Below are 20118 nucleotides of genomic sequence, written 5' to 3'. Positions count from 1 at the left end.
CTTTTGTACCTCAGGGACCACCAAACTCATAATTTTAAGTCCTGCGGACCACCAATCCTGGCCGGTGAGGGCTGTGCTGCTTTTTGCACGTTGCACCACCCGCAAATTTGCACATTACACGTGCCACCCGCTAGGGCAGAGATTTCCAGCCCCACCACAGGCCGGTCCCATATTCCAGAGCTGCAGTAGTCACAAGACTGGCCCTTTGGTCATCCCAGAGCAGCTGCTTTTCCACCCGGGTGCACCAGCCTGCCATGGACTGGAAGAGCTGCTCCAAGATGACCAAAGGGCCAGTCCTGTGACTACTGCAGTTCTGGAATAGGGGACCGACTTTCCCACCAACGTCAGCAAGCCACCCTGGGGAGGATTTCCCTCCCCTGCTGTTGGTCTTACCTTCCAGTTCCAGCTTGCATGGCTGTACTCGAGGTAAGATTTGCACTCGGCTGAAGGGTGGGCAGGCCATGTGGGAGGCGCAGCATTGTCTTCCCGCGCAGCCTGGATTAATTGCTTTTGAGGGGGGTGCTTTGGGGAGGATATTTCTCTGCGGATCACCAAAATTTTCTCCCGGCCCAGCAGTTGGCGACCACTGTCGTAGGAGACATAAATAGAGCTTGCAAGCACTTTATCTCCAAATCCACTACATGGGGAGTTCCCCTAAATTTTCTTCATTTCAGAACACTATTATGGGCAAGAAAAGAATCATTCTGTTACTGTCCTTACACTATGCACAGTATTAAAAAAGTTTACCTTACTTAAGCATATCACCCAGGGAATTAACCAAATCTACTCTAATCCAACCATTTAAGATGAAGATAATTTTAATTAGACCAGTGTTTCCTGGGTTTTTTTTTAAATGGTGAACCGCGTTCTATTACCAAAAACTTTTAAGAGGAATCGTGTGAGTCAGGGATTGGCTTTTCTGAGCAGCGTGCTATACACAATGTACTAGAAAGAGATCTGCAGGATTCCCAAATAAAGTACAAATTCTATTTAATTCTTTAAAGATCACCTGAAAAAAGTCAAAGAACATCTTTTAAAATAGTCAATATTTACCAGTAATGGAATGTATTATAGAAAAAATAAAACAACAACACAACTTCAACTTCTGCAATTTCAATTTAAGTTGAATACTGAGTGTTCTCTTTCATCCATGTTAGGGCATATGCCAAAAAATTATTGAATGCATCTTCCAGATACATAGGCTTTTGTAAAAATGTTTTTAGAATGATATTCAGTTGCCCTTTGTCCTACTTCTGTCATATGTCATTGAGGTTAATTTATTTAATATCTAACCACCTTCCAGACTCATGGCTCTGATTTAACTGAATAACAGTATTTTTAAAAAGGGAAACCAATTGAATGAATAAATCTCAGTTTGGAAATTCAATATGAAATGGTCTTCAAAAGCTTTCTTAAAAAGCAAGAAGAATGGATGACTGTGTAGATCACCATTTCATTACAAATTCTCATTGGTCTGGAAAAAAATAAAGTAAAATACAGAAAATGGGGCAGGGGGGAAAAAGCCATAGGGAGCATCCACAACATATTCTCAAACTTTCTAATGTGCTACCAACCAAAGGCTGGAGATTTACTTGTGCCCAAGATATTGGGGCACTGCAACTAATTATGATAGTGTAGCACTCCTTGTGCTTAAATAATCTTTTCAACCTGAATTTTTGCAGCCCAAATTGAATGAATGAGACACATTCAGGCTAATAATTAAAACACAAATTACCAGGCTAATAAATAAAGTGTAAATTAATTTTACTTATGGTAAAACAAGAGGTTCGAGTCCCATTTTGATAAATTAACAAATTATCAAAAAGCTTGGTTATAGCTCCGTTTCTGGCCCCTATTTCTGAATCGATCAGGCCTGTTGAAACCACCGTTTCGTCTTCCATTCCTGAAGTCCGAGCCTGAATTTCGGCCTCCCTCGCGTGCTGGTGTATTTTCAAGCTCAGGCAATTCTGTTGCTACAGAAAGTTGCCAGCGTCTTGTATCTTGCCATGTTTCCTAATTAAAAGAAAGCATGTATTATTCTATAGGAAGAGCAGAATTGACGAAGCTGACCAACGTTTACTACTAAACAGCAATTAAAAATGCTTAAACTTCGCCAGAGACACAAACGAATGATCACAAACTGCTTTTTGTACCTGAAATTCAAGACCTTTTTTGCGTTCTTTCAGAGCAATGTTTTCAGGGCATTTCAAAACTTGGTATTTAAGATAACACTGAGAAAATAGTGTAAATGAAGGTTGCTTTCCTAAGTTTGCACTCTTATAAAACAAGAATAGGAAAAGGCAATTTCTTTAACTCTTGAATAAGAAATAATCCATTCTTTAAAAAAGGACGTACAGCCACCAGCAGCACATCCTCAGCCTAAGTTTAAAATCATGAGTTTCAGAGCTTCATCGGAGTGACACAATGTGCATTATGATAATATCCTCATGAAGTTTTCATCCCTTGCTCTTTGCTCCTCCAATGCATGCCTGTGACTACAGTGTAGAGATCAGGGGTGTCAAACTTGGCCCGAGGGGCTGGCCTGGAAATAGCAAAGGCCTGGCCTGTGGTGCCTCTGGCAGCCAAAATGGGGTGTGGGGAGCCACGGGCGCCCCCTCCACCTCATTTTGGCTAGCAAGGTGCTGCAGGAGGCAACCCCGCCGGCCAGCCCGCAGAGAACTACAATGCTGATCCGGTCCTCAAAGAAATCCAGTTTGACACTCCTGGTGTCGATCAACTGACATTCCAGTTTACTCCTATCTCCTATTCAGCTGTCTAGAAAAAATATCAAAGGTTTAAACTACCTGGATGAAACTTCATCCCTGAGGTTGATAAGAGGAATTTTGTACGGCCCAGGCTTGGGAAGGCATCTCATGACCAGCAACTGCCTTGTGAAGGGCCAGACCATGTAGGACTCATCAGCCGTGGGAGGAAGATGGCAAAGGTCATCCGGGGGCAGATGGAAGGGCCACTGAAGTGCAGGGCAGTGGGGGTGCAGGACACAGTGCAGGGTGGTTAAATAGGCAGAGGGGGGAAGTAGGTGGGTGGGGGGAATTGAAGCAGAGGGACTTACGCCATGACATCATTGTAATTTCAGGAAAAATGACGTAACTGGCAAACTGCTACTTAATGGACTACATTTTCAATTGGAGGAGAACTAGGGGTACAGTATGGAACAGTGAAAGGGGTCTTGGGGATCCAAGAGTCCACTACTCGATATGCTGTATCGTCCCTTCCTCCCATTAAGATTGTATGCCACAGCCAGTGTTAATTCAATTCAATCCCAATGGCCCTATTGGTAATAAATACTTATATGCCCCCAATGGGGCAAAAAAACCAACATCAGATTCTCTCATAGGCTGAACTGGGAACTTGTGCCGCTGACTTTATACAGTATTGCTGAATCCTAATTTGCAGACCTGAGAGAGGACTTCAGTGTTAGACTTCCGTGTTAGACAGCCTTCAGGGTAAAGCTCTACATTTTAAAGGGTGCCCTTGAAAGTGACCACCGAGCTGAATTCACCTACTGATCTGGCTCAGAATGACTGCTACTGACTATGTAATTGCCTCTTAAGGTCCTCCTTATTTATGTCAAGACTTTAGCAGTTGTCTAATTTGACCGCAATCATCTCTCGATTCCACAATCGTCCCTCAATAGTCACAAGTCTTCATGCAAGAGACCCCTACTGAGGACTGCTGCCCACCCCTTCCTAATGCCAACAGGAAGAATTTATTACCAACTCAAGTGTATCCACCTCCAAATTAAATGATAGCTATCGGCCTCAGATTGCCTCTAGTCGGCCAACATCAGCTGAGCCTCCTGAGGCATTGTTGGAGAATTATAACACTCTTACCCAAGAGCTCCACCATCTAACCAATAATAACAGTGCCAGTGAGGCAACGACAGCATCACTCCAAGCCATGGTTTGACAAGGATTATGTTAATGCTGTCAAATCTCTTACTATCACTTACCAGGTTTATGTATCACCAGTGACAAAGATCAAAAACCTTGTGGCTCAGCTAAGACTGGGGAAGGCCCAGGAAGAGACCTAAATCCTTCCAGAGGCCATTAAAAACAATATGGACTTCTCTGGCCTCACTCTATACTTGCATTGACACTTATGGCTGAGTCCCCAAAGATTGGGAGGTTTGCAATTACTGATCCTATATATAAAAAGGGGGGAAAGGTGATCTTACTAAGGATAGGCTTATTAGCCTCTGCAACACAATCAGACCTTCATTCTACTGGCAGTAGGAAAACTCATAGGGACTAACTATGTTGCTGAAAACGTAAAGGAGTTTGGGCTGCCATCTTTTAAAATCCTTAAGATAAGACGTGGCCACTATATGCCTATAGCACTCAAATTATTTAAAGCCAAGACAATATAACAACTTCTTTATGGTGGCCAGCTGAGCCCTTTCCAATTATGTGATCAGAAACAGGCTTCATGAAAGTGAAGGCTCGAGTGTAGGTGACCATTCGCAATTACTGACTCAGACTATCCTTTTTACCCCTTGGCCTTTCCCTGTTAACTATGAGTGATAGAAATCCACATGGAAACAAGAACTAGCAACTAAAATTTCATTTTGGGGTTTCTCTCCAGCTCTTCTACTCAACATGACTACGGAACAATCAGACCAAAGCACTCATTAAACAGCATGACACAGACTCAGCGTATCAACTGGATCTAACCAGGATCCAAGATTTACTGCCAGTGAATCCAACAGGCAGTCTGCCTTCCCTATCTAACTAACCTCAAAATCCCCCAATCACCAAGGGCCTTTATTGGGCAAAATGACATGCCCCCATCTCACCTGTCCTTGAAGGCTGATAAAGACAGACAATGCCCCTGGGACTCTGGACCTCAAGAAGCAACAAAGCACGTGGTCTTCCACTGCCTGTGCTACAAAGACATTTATATTAACCTAATCTCACACTTGAAGCATAAATACCCAGGACATATCGGACAATTTTACACCTCCTTGCTGCTTTCAACCCTGCTACAACATATAATGTAGCCGGACTCTATGCAGCAGTGCTCCAATTTGATTGGCTGATGGGCTGTGCCATAAACTAGACTTCATGACTATCTATTAGAATGCTCTGTAATCTTATATAGTCTTCCACGTACTAATCTTTTATGCTACCCTACACCCATCTAAGGCTCTTCTTCTAGATTCTGATAGACTTTTATGTATACTTTGTTTAGTATCTTCTAATTTTTCGTCATTTTTAGACTCTGACGTAACTTCTTTGCTTCTATTCTTTTTAAATGACTGTATCCCATCCTCCTCCTTATACAGATCTTTGACAGTGATTAAGATTTGATTTGACATGAAGCGGAGGCAAGTGCAGCAGGTCAGGAGAAGCATGAGGTCCTTGCTTAATGAATGCAACCAGGACCACTAAAACGGCCAGTGCATGGTGTTTCACCTAATGACTGCATCACTTAGCAGTGAAAGTCTTTTGCAATAATGGGCTGTGAAACAAGCATACAAGTAAATAAATTTAAGATCATCTGATTATAAATGACAACTGAAAGGCATCCAATGGCATGAGCTACTCAAGATTGATTCATATTGGAAAATAAAATCTTACCTTTATTTTATTTAATTCAGCTTTTGGAATATCAAAACATACGCCCTTAACACAAGAAAGAGACAGAATATCAGTCATTGAAGAAATTCAGAACTCTTTAAGGAGCAGGATACTTGCATTAATATACATGTTTCAAGCACAGATTAGTCAAGAACACCTAATTTAATTTACTGTCCTAGTTATAATAATTGACCCACACAGGAGTCCTGAATTGTAATTTATTCATAAATTATAAGCAATCATTCAAATCCAGGTTTCTTCTATTTAAGTCCAAAACTCTCTTCTGAATAAAATTATCTAGCGATACAAATCTTCCCCAATACCGTATCAACACTATACCCCTGACTTAAGCTTTACTCATTACCAAATTAGTCAGGAAAGGAAGCAATTACTAGAAGAAAATTTTCAAGTAACACCTATAAACCGTATAGGCAGGGGAAAAAAGGTTCTTACCATTTTTCCTTTGAGAAAACACATTCTGGATATTTTGTTGTCAATGTCCTCACCCAGTTGTTCTTTCAGACCCCGCCAAGCATAACCAGTGGCATGCATTTCTACCGAGCACTTAAGTACCATGGTCACATAACCCTTTTAAAAAAAATAAATAAATCAGTGATATACATTTATGATACAGAGTGCAATTATTAGCGTATACACAAACACACAAATCACTAAAGCTATTACTGATTAAAGAATGCTGAGAGATCTAGTTAACAATTTTTTTCAGTGAGGGTGAACAATTGAAAAATGGGATAACAGCAGGCCAGTGGGCAACATAATAACCAACCAAAAGGGGAAATACATATAACATAGAAATAGCGCTGCAAGGAACTTGGGAGTCTACCCCCCCACCCCACTTGCTCAAGACAATAGACCTTATATTATCTCAGGCAAATGGTTGTCTAATTATATAATTACACATTTGGACATGACTAATGTATTAATGTATCCCTGAGTGTGTTCATCAACAGCGTTAAGGATAATAGTCAACTATTTTTAACTGACACTGGTTATACTTCATGAAACACATTTAATACTTCTTGAGAAATATTGAGCCATTTATTTGTAATATAGGAAACTCCAAGACTTAATTGTAAATTTTTTATACAATATTCATATTTATTTTTGTAATTTCTTAAAATCTCTTCGAAATATATTCAAAATCACATGTTTTAGAGGTAAGGAAGGCTTTTGGACCAAACGGAAAACATATGAAGCTTTAACTCAATATATTGCCATTCAGTTGTTTTGGTACATTCCTTGTAGTTTTTTAAAAAGTTTCTAAAGTATCATTAATAACTGATTAACTATATTATTTTACCCCATGTTTTGCAAAGAAAACATTTTTGCTCATTTTTTTAATAAATAAGGGTAATTCCATCAAGACAAGTTTACATGAGAGCTAAGCTTATATTTCAATTTCTTACCTTGTAAGACTAAATGTATTTAAATGCCTTCATTGTAGGAAATATTAAATAATTCTAGGAACGTTTACTTAACTTTGGAGATGCAATACTTTTTATTACTTTACACCAATTTACTAGTTACCAGATATACTTGGATAGATTGGAATAATCCATGCCCTGGTAGCATCCTGCCAATTGCCATCAAGGTCATCTTCCTTACTCTCCTCAGTACCCAACCATGTACTAATTTTCTATACCCAGGAAGATTGGCCAGTCAAATCCTGAAAGGTGTTGGTATTCACCTAGATCAGGGGTCTTCAAACTTGATAGCTTTAAGACATGGGGACTTCCACAATTCCTCCTCCAGTCAATATTACCTCAGGATTTCTGGGAGTTGAAGTCCACAAGTCTTAAATGTGGCAAGTTTGAAAACCCTTGACCTAGATATTCAAAAACACCAGTGGGGAAGTCACTGCCAAAGGAGAAACTGTTTATATTTTCTTAATTGAGATTAAAAACTACCTGTACCTCAGGTTACACATATTGCATTAGGAAAAATCAGGATGTGCGTAAGTAACTATTAAACTCCGTGTATTTATTACCGCATCAGAGTTGAGCAAAGAGCGCTGTTCAATAGAAGTAGCCCCTGAAATATGAGCCAGGGCTGCAGCCAGAGCTTCCACAGCCCCCTTTTCTTCTATTAGCTGTTCGGCAGATTGTCTGAAGTAGTCAATGGCAGATGGAGGAACAGAATCCAAAGATCTGAATGAAAAATTTTTTAAGAATAAGTATTTACAAAACCTCTAAAACGAACAATGAACCATTTATGAAACGTTCAAACAGAAACTAATGTACAGTGGTAGCAGCATCTATAATGCACATGTGGGGGAAAAAGGAATAGGGCTTCTGTCATAGCTGCTTATCTCATTTCAGATACTTTTAATAATTAGGATTAACATACCTGATTGCATCTTTACTGGAAGCTTTAATTATGTCTGTTGCTGTAGGAACACCTATACGTTTAAATGTAATGCCCTGAAAATAGAAGGCACAGTTTCAGTGACAAAAGTTGGTCAGAAAACTAGTCCTAAACACTTTAGTTGAAATGATAAGAAGCACTTAAAAAACTGATATGGCTTTTAAAAAAATTACAATGGAGGGAGATGCCCACAACTTCCACTAAGAAATTCAGAAATAATTACCGCTTTTTGTTCTACTTGTTTCAGCTGATAGTCTTCCCTGCGTTGATAAAAGCAGATACAAATTCCAGTCCGTCCAGCTCGGCCTGTGCGTCCAGAGCGATGAATGTAAGACTCTACATCCTTTACGAAGAAACATTCAAATGATATGCATGTTGCAGAAAAGTCAGTGTTTTACTTAAAAATATACAGAATGGTTTATTCTTTAAAATACACTATTAACGACAGCAGAAAGGTGAAATGAAGCTATCTTTGTGTAAACTATGAATTGCTTTAATAGGAAATTATTTATATTGCCATTGTGTGACATTTATAGTGAGAATTCAATGAATTTTAAGAATGTTAAAATTATTAGATTCAAAAAAAAAAATCTGCTTAGAAATAACTTGAACAGCTAGATGATATTTGAATGAACTTACACCATTATAGGTAGCATTCATAAAGAATTACAAAGTATTCATGGAGGTGCCTGGAATAATAGCCATTTTGGAATCCTTATAAAACATTTGGAATTTGGCCCACCCTCACACCCCAACATCCTGATGAGACAGGGTAGCAAATTTTAGCTAGCAGTCTAAAGGTAAAGGTAAAGGATCCCCTCGCGCATATATGGTAGTCATTTCCGACTCTCAGGGGCGGTGCTCATCTCCGTTACAAAGCCAAAGAGCAGTGCTGTCTGAAGAAGTCTCCGTGGTCATGTGGCCGGCATGACTAAACGCCAAAGGCACACGGAACACTGTTCCCTTCCCACCAAAGTGGTCCCTCTTTTTCTACTTGCAGTTTTACATGGTTTTGAACTGCTAGGTTGGCAGAAGCTGGGAAAAGTAACGGGAGCTCACTCCATTACATGGTGCTAGGGATTCAAACCGCCAAACTGCCAACCTTTCTGATCAACAAGCTCACCGTCTTAGCCACTGAGCCACCGCATCCCTTGTAGTCTAAGAGAAAGAATAAAATACTATTTTTGAAGAAATAAAAATAATTTTCCAACTTTCTCACTTCAACTGTGCTGTGTTTTCTAGCAGAAAAGGCAAAGCAACTCAAATGAGGATCCCAAGTCCTCTCTGAAGCAAGCTTTAATAATTTTTCTGTGTCACTTTAACTAAGCAACATTAAATAGCTCTTTTGGTACAAATAACCTTTCCCTCTGCCCAAAACCAGTTATTTTACCTTTGGTGGGGAACTCTGTATTACCAGATCAACCTCTGGAATATCTAAGCCACGGGCAGCCACGTTAGTTGCAACCAGTACTCCAAATGCTCCATTACGAAAGCCTTTCAAAGTGACCTCTCTCTGCTTTTGTGGAATATCACCATGTAAAGATTGTGCATCCTGCAAATATAAAAGAAATAAATCAAGAGAACTGTCCAAATAACAGGATTGATTTCCCTCAATTCAACTGAAATATCAAAATCTCTGCTTGACAAGACTATATTAGAGGGTACTCCAAATATTTTGAAGGCTAAACTTCCTCAAGACAAAAACACTGCACATCATAATACCACATCTTAGAATTAGAAAAGGCTCACCAGAAGTTCCCATATTTTCTTTCAACTAATCTCCAGGATCTTATTCATTGCAGAGCTAAGCTTCCTTTCCCTTTGACTTGCTCTCCTTTTGAACGATGCCAGCTTATTCCTCATCTGCTCGATCTCTCGTCTACTGCTACTGCTAACAGTGACAGACTACAGATCCTGACCCCTACCTCTCAAATATCTGCAAAGAATTTTACTCTAATGTCTATGGCTGCCACCACAGAACACCCTAAAAGCAATTGTATATCCACTTGATGAAATCCCCCCCAAAAACATTTAGGACATTTAGAAAATTAGAAAGTAATGGTTAGAAACATTAAGAACAACTGAGGTATATTAAAATAAAGAGGAAATAAATACAATATGGGAAACTCTCACAAACTTCATTTTGCTGGAACTCTATACATCATGTTTTGTATTCAATTATATTAGGTCACAAACTGAACAAAAACTACATATAAATGGAAATTGGGATTGGTATTAAAACTATCCTTTGGAAAAAAGATAAAGCTTCAAGGGGGAGAAATCAACTCTCAACAGCAGAAAAGTAAAGAATGTCACATAAAAATTGTGTCCAGAAACTTTTGAGGGATCAAGAGTTATTGCAGTTATCGATTGTAACTAAGTAATCTTATACTAAAAACTTAAAGAAAAAGAGAGGACCAATCAGGTTGTGAATTTGCTCGAATTGATAAAACAAATTGCTCTAATGAACATTCCATATCTGAATAAGTTCGCTCTCTTGTGTTCTATTATATTTATTATTTTTCATACTTTTGTGCCACTCTACCTGTTTTATTGAGGCATTAAGAGCCAGTTCAGTTGCATCTTTTTTTGTTTCACAAAATATTATGGTTCGTCCGTGACTCCCACTATAGACTTGAATGACATCTCCAATCGCTGCGGCTCTTTGGGACCAATGACACTCGATGGCTAAATGCTGCCAAAGCAAAGCCGTATTCATTAGCAATTAGCCAAGAGAAAAGGATGGGGGTGATACATTAAAAAAATGTGAAATTCTGGTTGCACAGCCAAGCCCGCCATCTTAACTTTCTACTAGATCCTACAGACACCCTTAGAAAGGGGTATGCCTACATGTTCATGACTTCCATCCAGATGCAGTTACAGTGTTAATCTTACATTATTATAAAAAGTTAATTTACCTCTACAGTCATAGCAGTTTTTTTAGTCTTCTTTCCAATGAGATCAACTTGCTCATATTTGGATTTCATATATTTCTTTGCTACATTGTAAACCCACGGAGGGCAAGTTGCAGAAAACAAGAGTGTCTGTGGATTATCTTCAGAATCTTAAAACAAATAAACAGCACATATAAACTTTTGGAAAATCCATATACGTGCTCATAAACGCTAGAAACCTTTATATGATAGTATCTAGAAATATACGTTCTTTGAATCTAAATGCCCTGCTTTCAGTTTGCATTGTGCCGTTTGAAAAACTCAACAGATTTTAGGTTTCAAACATTCCCCAAATGAGCAAAGTAGCACCCAACGATTTGAATTCACAATGTTTTGTACACCTCTAATCACTGCTATGTAAAATATAATCAGCAAGAGAACACATCTCAGAATAAAAAGCAAATTGATTATTTGCGTGCTGTCATTATTGCCAAATACTTCCAAAGTATTTTTGGATAGGCCAGCAAGAAAAGAAATAAGGGAATAAATTATAATGCTGTTAGTATACAGGTGGTCCTTGCTTAACAACCACTCATTCAAACTTGCAAGGTCTCTGAGTAACTGATACCGATGAGCAGTCCTCAAAAGTTCCGGCTGTTGTAGCATCCCTACCACTATTTGTGAGATTTTTCGCCAACTTCCTACAAGCAAAGTCAGCAGAGAATCAATAGGGTCGTAAATGACGACATGATGTCCTTGCTTAACAACGGCAGGGGATTCTCTTAAACACTGCAATTAGGAAGCACTAGAACAACTGTCATTAAGTAATGTGACACCCCATTTTATAACCCTGTCGCTTAGTGATTTTAATTCTACTCCTAATTGTCTTTGATAACCTGGACCCCAGGTTATTTTGATACAAGTTTTTAACTATATTCCAGTTCTTTATATTCAGGCCCCACAATATATTACAATTGGCTCCAAATTAAACTTACCATATAGTTAAATTTGACACAGAATCATTGATCGAGTGGGCCAACTGGTTTTCCTAATCCTGCACTTAATCCCTTACATATTCTCTGAGCATTAAAACCCAGGAGCAGAAGATTCCAAAATGGAACCGATGCACAGACAACATGCTTACCTTTCTTGTAAGAATTCATTAAGATTTCTTCTACTTGTTCAGCAAATCCCATATCCAACATCTGATCAACTTCATCCAAGACTACATGTTTCAATTTAGAAAGGTCCAATTTATTATTTTGGAGGTGATCTTTTATTCGACCAGGAGTCCCAACCAGGATGTCAATGCCATTTCTAATTAGATCCACTAGAAGGAATTTTAACATGTTATTTATCAAACTTAATGCTTAACTCTAAGAATTACTGTTAGGCCAATGTTCTGAAATCTGTCAGCATTACTTATGAGTTTGAACCATATATTTTTTTTAAGTCACCAAACAAGTTCCAACAGTTTTCATCTTCATGTGCTTAATGTAATACGTATTCTAAATAATGTTACAAATGTAAGAATCTAAAGCCACAATGAACATTTACTTTAAACTAAGCACCACTCTAAAGTACCTAAACGTTCCTTCAAGTATGCATAAGATTAAATTGATTTTATTTCACTTTGATATGTATGTTTTCGGCTATTTCAAATAACACATTAAAATAACATGTTACAATTTATTTACATTACATGTCCAACAAATGAGCATGATGCATTATAATAGTTTTTTTTAAGTATTATGGACCAATATAATGCACATTTAAAAAAAACAACGAAGACAGTTTTTAAAAAAGGTATTTTTAAATTGAAATGTTATATCATCAAAAAGCAACTTGTACTTTCTTACACTGTCCATTATACGCTGTTCCTCCATAGAAACAAGCCACAGTAAGTTTCTTTGTAATATCTTTGAAGTCTCTGGCAACCTGCATTGCCAATTCTCTGGTTGGAGTCAGAACTAGTACCTAATTACAAAGGAAGAATTATTTGTGAAATCTTGTACAATTATACAGCACTAAGAACAAGTTGAATCATCCTCCCCATTCTCCCAAACTTAATAAAGATGTTAAGGCAAATAGATTTGCAGCCCACATCACCATGTACTTCTTATCATATGAGTGATTTAATGTATTTTTGTCCCCCTACTCAAGTTTGTAATTTTATTGTGAGTTCATTACCTTTGGTGAACGGCCTCTTTTTCTTTCCTGTGGATCTCTATCAAGTTTTTCAATTAACGGAATGGCAAAGGAGAATGTTTTCCCTGTTCCCGTCCGAGCTTGGGCAACTACATCTTTGCCTTCAAATACTGGCTTGAAAGTCTTCACTTGTACTGGAAACAAGTAGGTGACACCACGAGCTGTGGAAGAATACTATCAGATTTTATCTAGAAAAATATATGCTTATAATTTTTTTCTCTAACAAAACTTAAAAAAAGAAAATACACGAAACTATTCTAGAGACATTGTTATTAAATACTTTACAAATTACTACACTCAAGTCACATGGAGTACATCCAAGTCCAGCATTCTACCTAAAAGCAACAACATCCACCAGATCTATGAATCAAATCTTCCTTCCTTCTTCTTCTTAGAACAATGTTTCTCAAGCTCAACAACTTTAACATGTGTGAACTTCAACTCCCAAATGTCCAGCTAATATAAAGTTGAAGTCCACAAATCAGTTGCTGAGATGGAAAAATGCCGTCCTAGAAACTTACACAGATAGTTAATCCCATAGATCATGGAATTTTTTTTTCTTTTGTCCTGAGGCTACAACTAATTGCTTAACTCCTGAACTCTAGAATGATTAAAAAATACTTGGAGACAATCTCCCTACAGAAATGCACAAGATATCTATTGTAAAAGGACGTGATACTGCTCAGGTGTTTGCACCAAGAAATTATAGCCCTTTTATCATTTTTAACCAAGCTATATATAGTTTGTATATCTACATGAAATGTTGTATGCACTTACTATTCCCCAACTTTTATCTCTGAGCTTTTTAAAAAAAACATAAAATTTATTCATGTACAGGATCTAGTAAGAACTACAGTAATATCAGAACAAGCCAAAATTTGACCCCTTACTTCCAAAATAAAAGAGAAAAAACATATTCAGTTGAAAACCAAGTTAAGTTAAGCAAGTTAAGCAAATCTTGTGCAGACAGTAACTCATCAATGAATATAGGAATATTTCAATTAAATGGATTCTCATCTACTAATATCAAATCCTCTCGTGCAGAGATCATCAGCCTACCAGAATTAGAAAATAAGTGAAAATTTGCTTCAGGCTGAAAACACTCAATGTATATACCTTTTAGAAGATCAAGGGTTGCTTTAGAGATATCAAAATTGGCAAAAGCACCTTCCTTTTGTTCTGCAGTTAATTCCTATTTTAAACAAAAATAAAAAGCAGTTATAGAAAGTATAAGATTTTAATTCCAAAAAATATTTAAAGAACTGAAAGAAAGAAAAAAGCATCTACAGTATTCAATACCCACACTTTCAAATATTCCCAAGGGGAAAAAATTAAATGCAACCATTGTTATAATTTCTTTACAGAGCAATAATGTATGCATGCATGCATGCATGCGTGTAAATAACATGGAAGTGCTAAGGATGTCAAATACAAAATGCACCAAAGATAAACATCAGAAATACAAAGAGTAGGAAAATATAAAATAACGGAGGATAAATACTAACAACTGTGTTGTGATATTTTCTGCATGGTAGCATGTACCATATGGAATATGACAAAAGAATACTGGTAATTCTAAAACGTTGCTTTCAGTTATTAATACAACAGAGATTTATTATTTCATAACTTTAGGATCTGATTACTGCTATAACATATGAACCTGCCTGTTAAGTAGCATCACTGGTCCACTGAGCTTAGTATTGAAGACTGGCAGTTCCTTAACAATGATGTGAGTTGCTGGATCAAGGGGCTCTCTGCTGATCTTCTCCGGGATGAGCTACTGTAATGTACGCTGCATGGGACTGCCCTTGATGAGCATGCAGATGCTTCACCTGGTCCAAAATGCGGGCAGTGCAGGCAGTTATGTGTGCTCCTAGAATGGCACACATTCTACTCCGCTCTGCAAGCTGCGCTGGCTGCCAATTTGTTTCTGAGTCCAATTCAAAGTGCTATTTCTGGCCTTTAAAGCCCTTCATGGCATGGGGCAGGTTATCTGAGGTATTGCATCTTACCAACTACATCTACCTGTCACATCCGATCCAGCAGGAGATGCATGCTCTGTCTCTAAGCAATTATCTGGTGGGTCTTTTCTGCCCTGACACCCCCCCGTGGAACATCATTTGCAGCCCCCGAGATGAGATTGGAACCTTCCCTGATGTTCCTCTACAGAAGTCCCTTAAAGCGTGATTATGTCAACAGGCTTAAGGGGCTCACAGAAATGGAGATTTAATGAGGTGGCTACATTGTATGCAACATCTATGCTCTCCTACCCTGTTTTTTATTTGATATTATTTATGTTTTAATTTTAGAGTATTTTTGTAATTATTTTTTACGGTTCTATGTACACCACCCAGGAAGCGTCACATTTCGGTGAGATGCACGGCAATAAATATGTCTGATTAAACAAATGCCTTGAGGTAATTTAGATAGTCTACATTTAGAGACAATTGGGACTGGCTACTTGGTTATTAAGTAAAGCATTCACTAAGTGAAACCATGAATGCACTTTACTGTAATTTCATATATGTAAGTATTAGTCATGTTACTTTTTCATTATTGTCACAATCAGTCCCTAAAATAAGGACTACCTATTAAATATCATAAGGAAGTGGCTCTATATCTTAAAATTAACATGTAGAGCCATATATTAACATATTACATACTATATTTGGAATCAGAGAATGAGATATGCAGCCCGATTCTATGTTTATTTATTCAAACTCCCAGTCTATAAAATCATGTTTTTATAATCTCAGAAATACTTAATATTCAAATAGAAATGCACACCAAGATTATACGAAGTCATCAGGATTAAGCTTTGCCCTGACATAGCTGTGAAATTTCTGATCTTCCTCCTTTATAGTATTGACATTCTAAATAAAATATATTTAGTACAGAGAATAAATTATCTTACCTGATCTTGATCACTTTCACATTCTGTATGTGAATCTTCGCAAGAATTATTCTCCTTTTTTGAGAGCTTTACCCCATTACTCATGTGAGATATTGAATTGCATTCTGAAATTGCCTCTTCATTTTTAGCAGCCATTTGTTTCTTTTTTTTAATTTTCTTTGCTTTTGGTGGCTCCAATTCCAAATCCAGTAATTCAGTCTCAGCTAATGTATGCTTTTTCCGTTTCTGCTTTTCTGCTTTATCTTTTTTATCCTTCTGTAAAAGCAAGCATATTACAGAAAAATATTTAAATTATTAGACATACTTTCTTCAAACCCCCCACAAATCATTTTCTTAACATTTCTTAACATTTATTACAATATTAGGGATATAATTTTATACAGAAGAAACTAAGCAGAACAGAAATGGTTGCCACAGACATGTTGCTACATTAGTGGAGTAGACAAGATGCGTAACATGAAAAATGTGTTTTGTTTTGGATCTGAAACAAACACATTGCAAACTGAATTACATACTAGCAAAACTCAAAGATGGTGGTTCTGGGTTTTGGCTGAGACAAAACCTATAAGAGTCTTAGGAGCATGAGCGGGGCATATTACACACCTCACCCACTTCCTTCTGATGGTCTGTGTTCTGACTTTCCCAGAACTTCCCTTTTATGCTCCTCAGTTCTTTCCATTTATTACTCCTCATGCAGCAAACCTGAATCCAAGGCATGGCATTATCTAACCGGCCCAGGCAACCTGCAACTCTTGCCTTGATCTTCCCAGGACCATCCTTTCTTTTACCACTCAACCACCATGGCTGAAATCAAGCATGGAATGCACAACTCACCCCCCCCCCCATTTTCTTTTCCCTCATCTCTGCTGTCCAAATTGTCCTGGCCGCACAAATCCTGACACACCCTGATGCTTGGGACACAGGTGCTTTGACTTCATACCTAGACCAAATCCGTCTGTATCTGCTCTATGTACAAATTATCCAGACCTGCCTTCTCGGTGCATTAACTGTTCCAAAGGTGCTTTTTTCAGGAGGCAACTGGACTTTGTTTTTTCCTTGAAGATATTTTGCTTCTCATCCAAGAATGGAACGGAAGGATTTATATTCTTTGCAGACAGCTGGTCATTTGCATCCTTTTAGAGGGTCATTTGAAGCATTTGGAGGTTTATCTGTGTCCTGAGAGTCATCTGAGTAGTGCTCTTGGTTCCTCTAGTCTGCAATTTTTCCTCTGGAAATCCATTCCTACTCCCACACCATTCAGTGACCCTGAGGACATGGATAAACCTCCAAGAGCTTCAATGACCCTCTAAAAGGATGGAAATGACCAGCTGTCTGTAAGGAATATAAATACTTCCATTCCCCACTAACCTGTCAGAGCTGAAGAAGCTTCTTGGATGAGAAGCAAACAGTCTTCAAAGAAAAAAACAAGAACGTCCAGTTGCCTCCTTGAAAAAGCATCTTTGGGACAACCATGACCTGGATGACTGAGAATCTCTACAGATTCTCTACAGACTTTGTGCATTAAATGGTAATAGTACACAAAATGGACTGGACTATTGCCCTAGACATGAAAGATGACATTTAAAGAATACGTAACCTATCAAATTTTAGAACAGCTACTTTTTACTAATTAAACAAATGGCACTCTTTTTCCTTTTTGGCATAGATTTCATAATACAGTATTTTACAAGAAGAGTTTTAATGCATAATTCAATACAATAATTAAACATGCAATGCATTTAAGTGATGCATATCAATTTATTATGTTCATTTTGGGGGTTTCTTTTTCCCCCCTTTTATTTCATTTGTTACTGTAACTAATGTTATGTTATTTAATTTTACAATATACAAGGCTGCCCAACCTAACACCAATTTGTGCACTTGTGTAAAAACATGAGAAACACACTTAAGTGTTTAAAAAAAAAAATCAAAGAAAAAATGTTTTAAATTTTAAAATGTTATTTTAATTGGCTTGTGTACATTGTTTTCTCTATTTCTTGTTAAAAATTGTAATATAATTATTAAAAATATAGGAAACAGTGATTTCTTCTGATATTTGTTTCATTGCTAAAATCAACAATAATCAATGTTTGTGTAATATGTTACCATTGTTATGCAACCGTCTGAAAATTAAAGCATTAAAATAAATCAGCAAAGATGGTTATTAAATTAAGGCTCAAAACAAGAAACCATCACAATGTTTATATTTAAATGAGACAATTACATTTCCTTCATCCCAACTGATCTTCCTTTTACCAAAACCCAGGACCTTCCAGATGTATTTTGATTCCAACTCTTGGAATCAATCACCTAACAGACACCCAAAATATGGGTATAGGAAACTTTATCCAGAGATAAAAAAAATTAGCCAGATATAAAATGTTTAAAAATGCTGAAAATGTTCAGAAAAAAACAAGTAGAAATATATAGAAATGGAAATGTTCTGAATATCCATTGTATAGGGCCTTTTACTAACACTTCGTTTTCTATCACAAAAACAAAAACTTTCATTACGATTGCCTTGATTTATATACATAAAATGATATTTAGTGCATTTATTGCCCTGCGTACTTTTTTTTTGTTTTGCATAAAATTGAAATCCTAAGACCTCTGACAAGTTGGCAAAAAGAAAAAGGAAAGAAAGACGGGTGAAATGGTGAAGTTTTAAAGGAAGCGGAGGAAGAAGGATGCGTTCCGGCCTTCCGTACTCCACGTGTTCGTACTTTTAGAACCAGGACGAAGGAAATACACAAGCTTGTAAATATGTTTACGCCACGATCAGCGCACAGATGGCACATAGGGTAAAAACGGGATGAGGAAACATTTTTGTGGGGAAGAAATAAGAGCAAGACGTCAGCCCCTCCTCGTCTTGGCCCATCCGCTATTCTTCGGGGGGCGGGAATGGAGAATCCATTTATTGTACGGGAAGAAAGCCCAGGGCGGGGGGGGGGGATGAGAGACGCAAGCCCCCACAACGGGGAAGCACCGGCCGCCCCCAGGCCCGACCCCTCCGCTTCCCCAGGCCGACACGCAGCAAGCAGGCCGCTCGGCTCCCCACGCAGCCGCGTCGTTTCCTCGCCCGCTGCCCCGCCTTCGGCTCCTCCTTCCCCGGCCGCTTGCTGCAGCCGCTGCCGCCACGAGGCTGGCCCGGCCGGCCTGGGCGTCTGCCTACTACCTTGCTCTTTTTCGGGGGGGCGGCGTCGGGCTCCATGGGGTCTCGGGCTCCAGGTCGTCGTCGCTCTGGGACTCGAAGCGGGGGCGGCGGGCATTTCCTGGGACTCTTTGCCGCGGAGGCGATGGCAGAAGCGGCTACTCGAAACCGAGGCCGGCGTGAAAGGAAAGAGCTCCGCCCCGCCGGCCCTGCGGAGGAAGAGGGGCGGCGGCGGCGGAGGAGGAGGAGCGGCAGCGGGGAAAGCGCGCGGCCGTTGCAAGGGGAGACGGCGGGCGGGGACGAAGCTGCCTCGGCGGGGCTGCAGGTGCGGCGTCACCCCCGCGGAGCAGCCAGGTCGCCCCGCATGAAAGGCAAGGCCGCCGGGGGGCCTCCCGGTTCCTGCGGCTGGAGAGACGCGGCGCTCGTGCTCCGGGAGGGCTTCCCCGTTTCCTGCCTCCGGGTTGGAGCGGGGGGCTGCTGCTTTCGGCGCGTCCGGATGGGGACGGGGGCGAGTTGCGGGAGGGTAGGAATTGGAAAACGCGAGGGGAAAGAAAGAAGAGCCAAGTCTTCCCCGCAGGCTGGAAAGCGGAGGGCTCTGCAGAATCGCTGCCAAGGTTTGCCCGGGGTCCGAGGTAGGAGAGAAGCTGGGAACCGGCTTGCCCGGGACTGGAGGCGTTTGAGAGGGGGCAGCTCGACGCTTGCGAACGGTTGTTTCTTTTTAGCACTTCCACCGGTCTGTGGAAAGGATTCGCACACCCGGCTGGGAGTCCTAAGTTACGTGGGAATGTAGGTAGGTTTTGGTTTTCCTAACAATGTGGATAAGATAGCGGCCTCTTAGGTCTATTTAAAACGGGATGCCTCCCCCGAGCTTGATGCAACCAGCTTGTCAGAGGAGCACACCAATCTCGGGGAAACACCGACAAATGGTAGATGAATGAAATAATGATAGTAAAACTACGTAGAAGC

The 20118-nt window shown here is 39.3% G+C and overlaps 1 protein-coding gene across 1 annotated transcript; it reads right to left on the bottom strand.

Annotated features, from left to right (window-relative positions):
• Positions 1-973: 973 nt before the first annotated feature.
• On the bottom strand, positions 974-19339 carry DDX21 (DExD-box helicase 21). The gene is made up of 15 exons (XM_026713527.2): positions 19177-19339; positions 16002-16256; positions 14204-14279; positions 13070-13248; positions 12739-12856; positions 12024-12209; positions 10904-11049; positions 10531-10680; positions 9376-9537; positions 8209-8328; positions 7968-8041; positions 7609-7768; positions 6054-6188; positions 5601-5645; positions 974-2013 (listed from the first exon to the last, which is right to left on the bottom strand). The coding sequence occupies exons 1-15, from the start codon at positions 19210-19212 to the stop codon at positions 1819-1821; spliced, it is 2037 nt and encodes a 678-aa protein (XP_026569312.2). The 5' UTR covers positions 19213-19339; the 3' UTR covers positions 974-1818.
• Between the last annotated feature and the right edge of the window lie 779 nt (positions 19340-20118).

The sequence above is a fragment of the Pseudonaja textilis genome, chromosome 4 (assembly GCF_049901715.1).
Source record: "Pseudonaja textilis isolate UNSWEBS1 chromosome 4, rPseTex1.2, whole genome shotgun sequence".
NCBI lineage: Eukaryota > Metazoa > Chordata > Lepidosauria > Squamata > Elapidae > Pseudonaja > Pseudonaja textilis.
The sequence above is the reverse complement of the archived record's forward strand: the minus strand, read 5'-3'. Positions and strand labels throughout refer to the sequence as shown.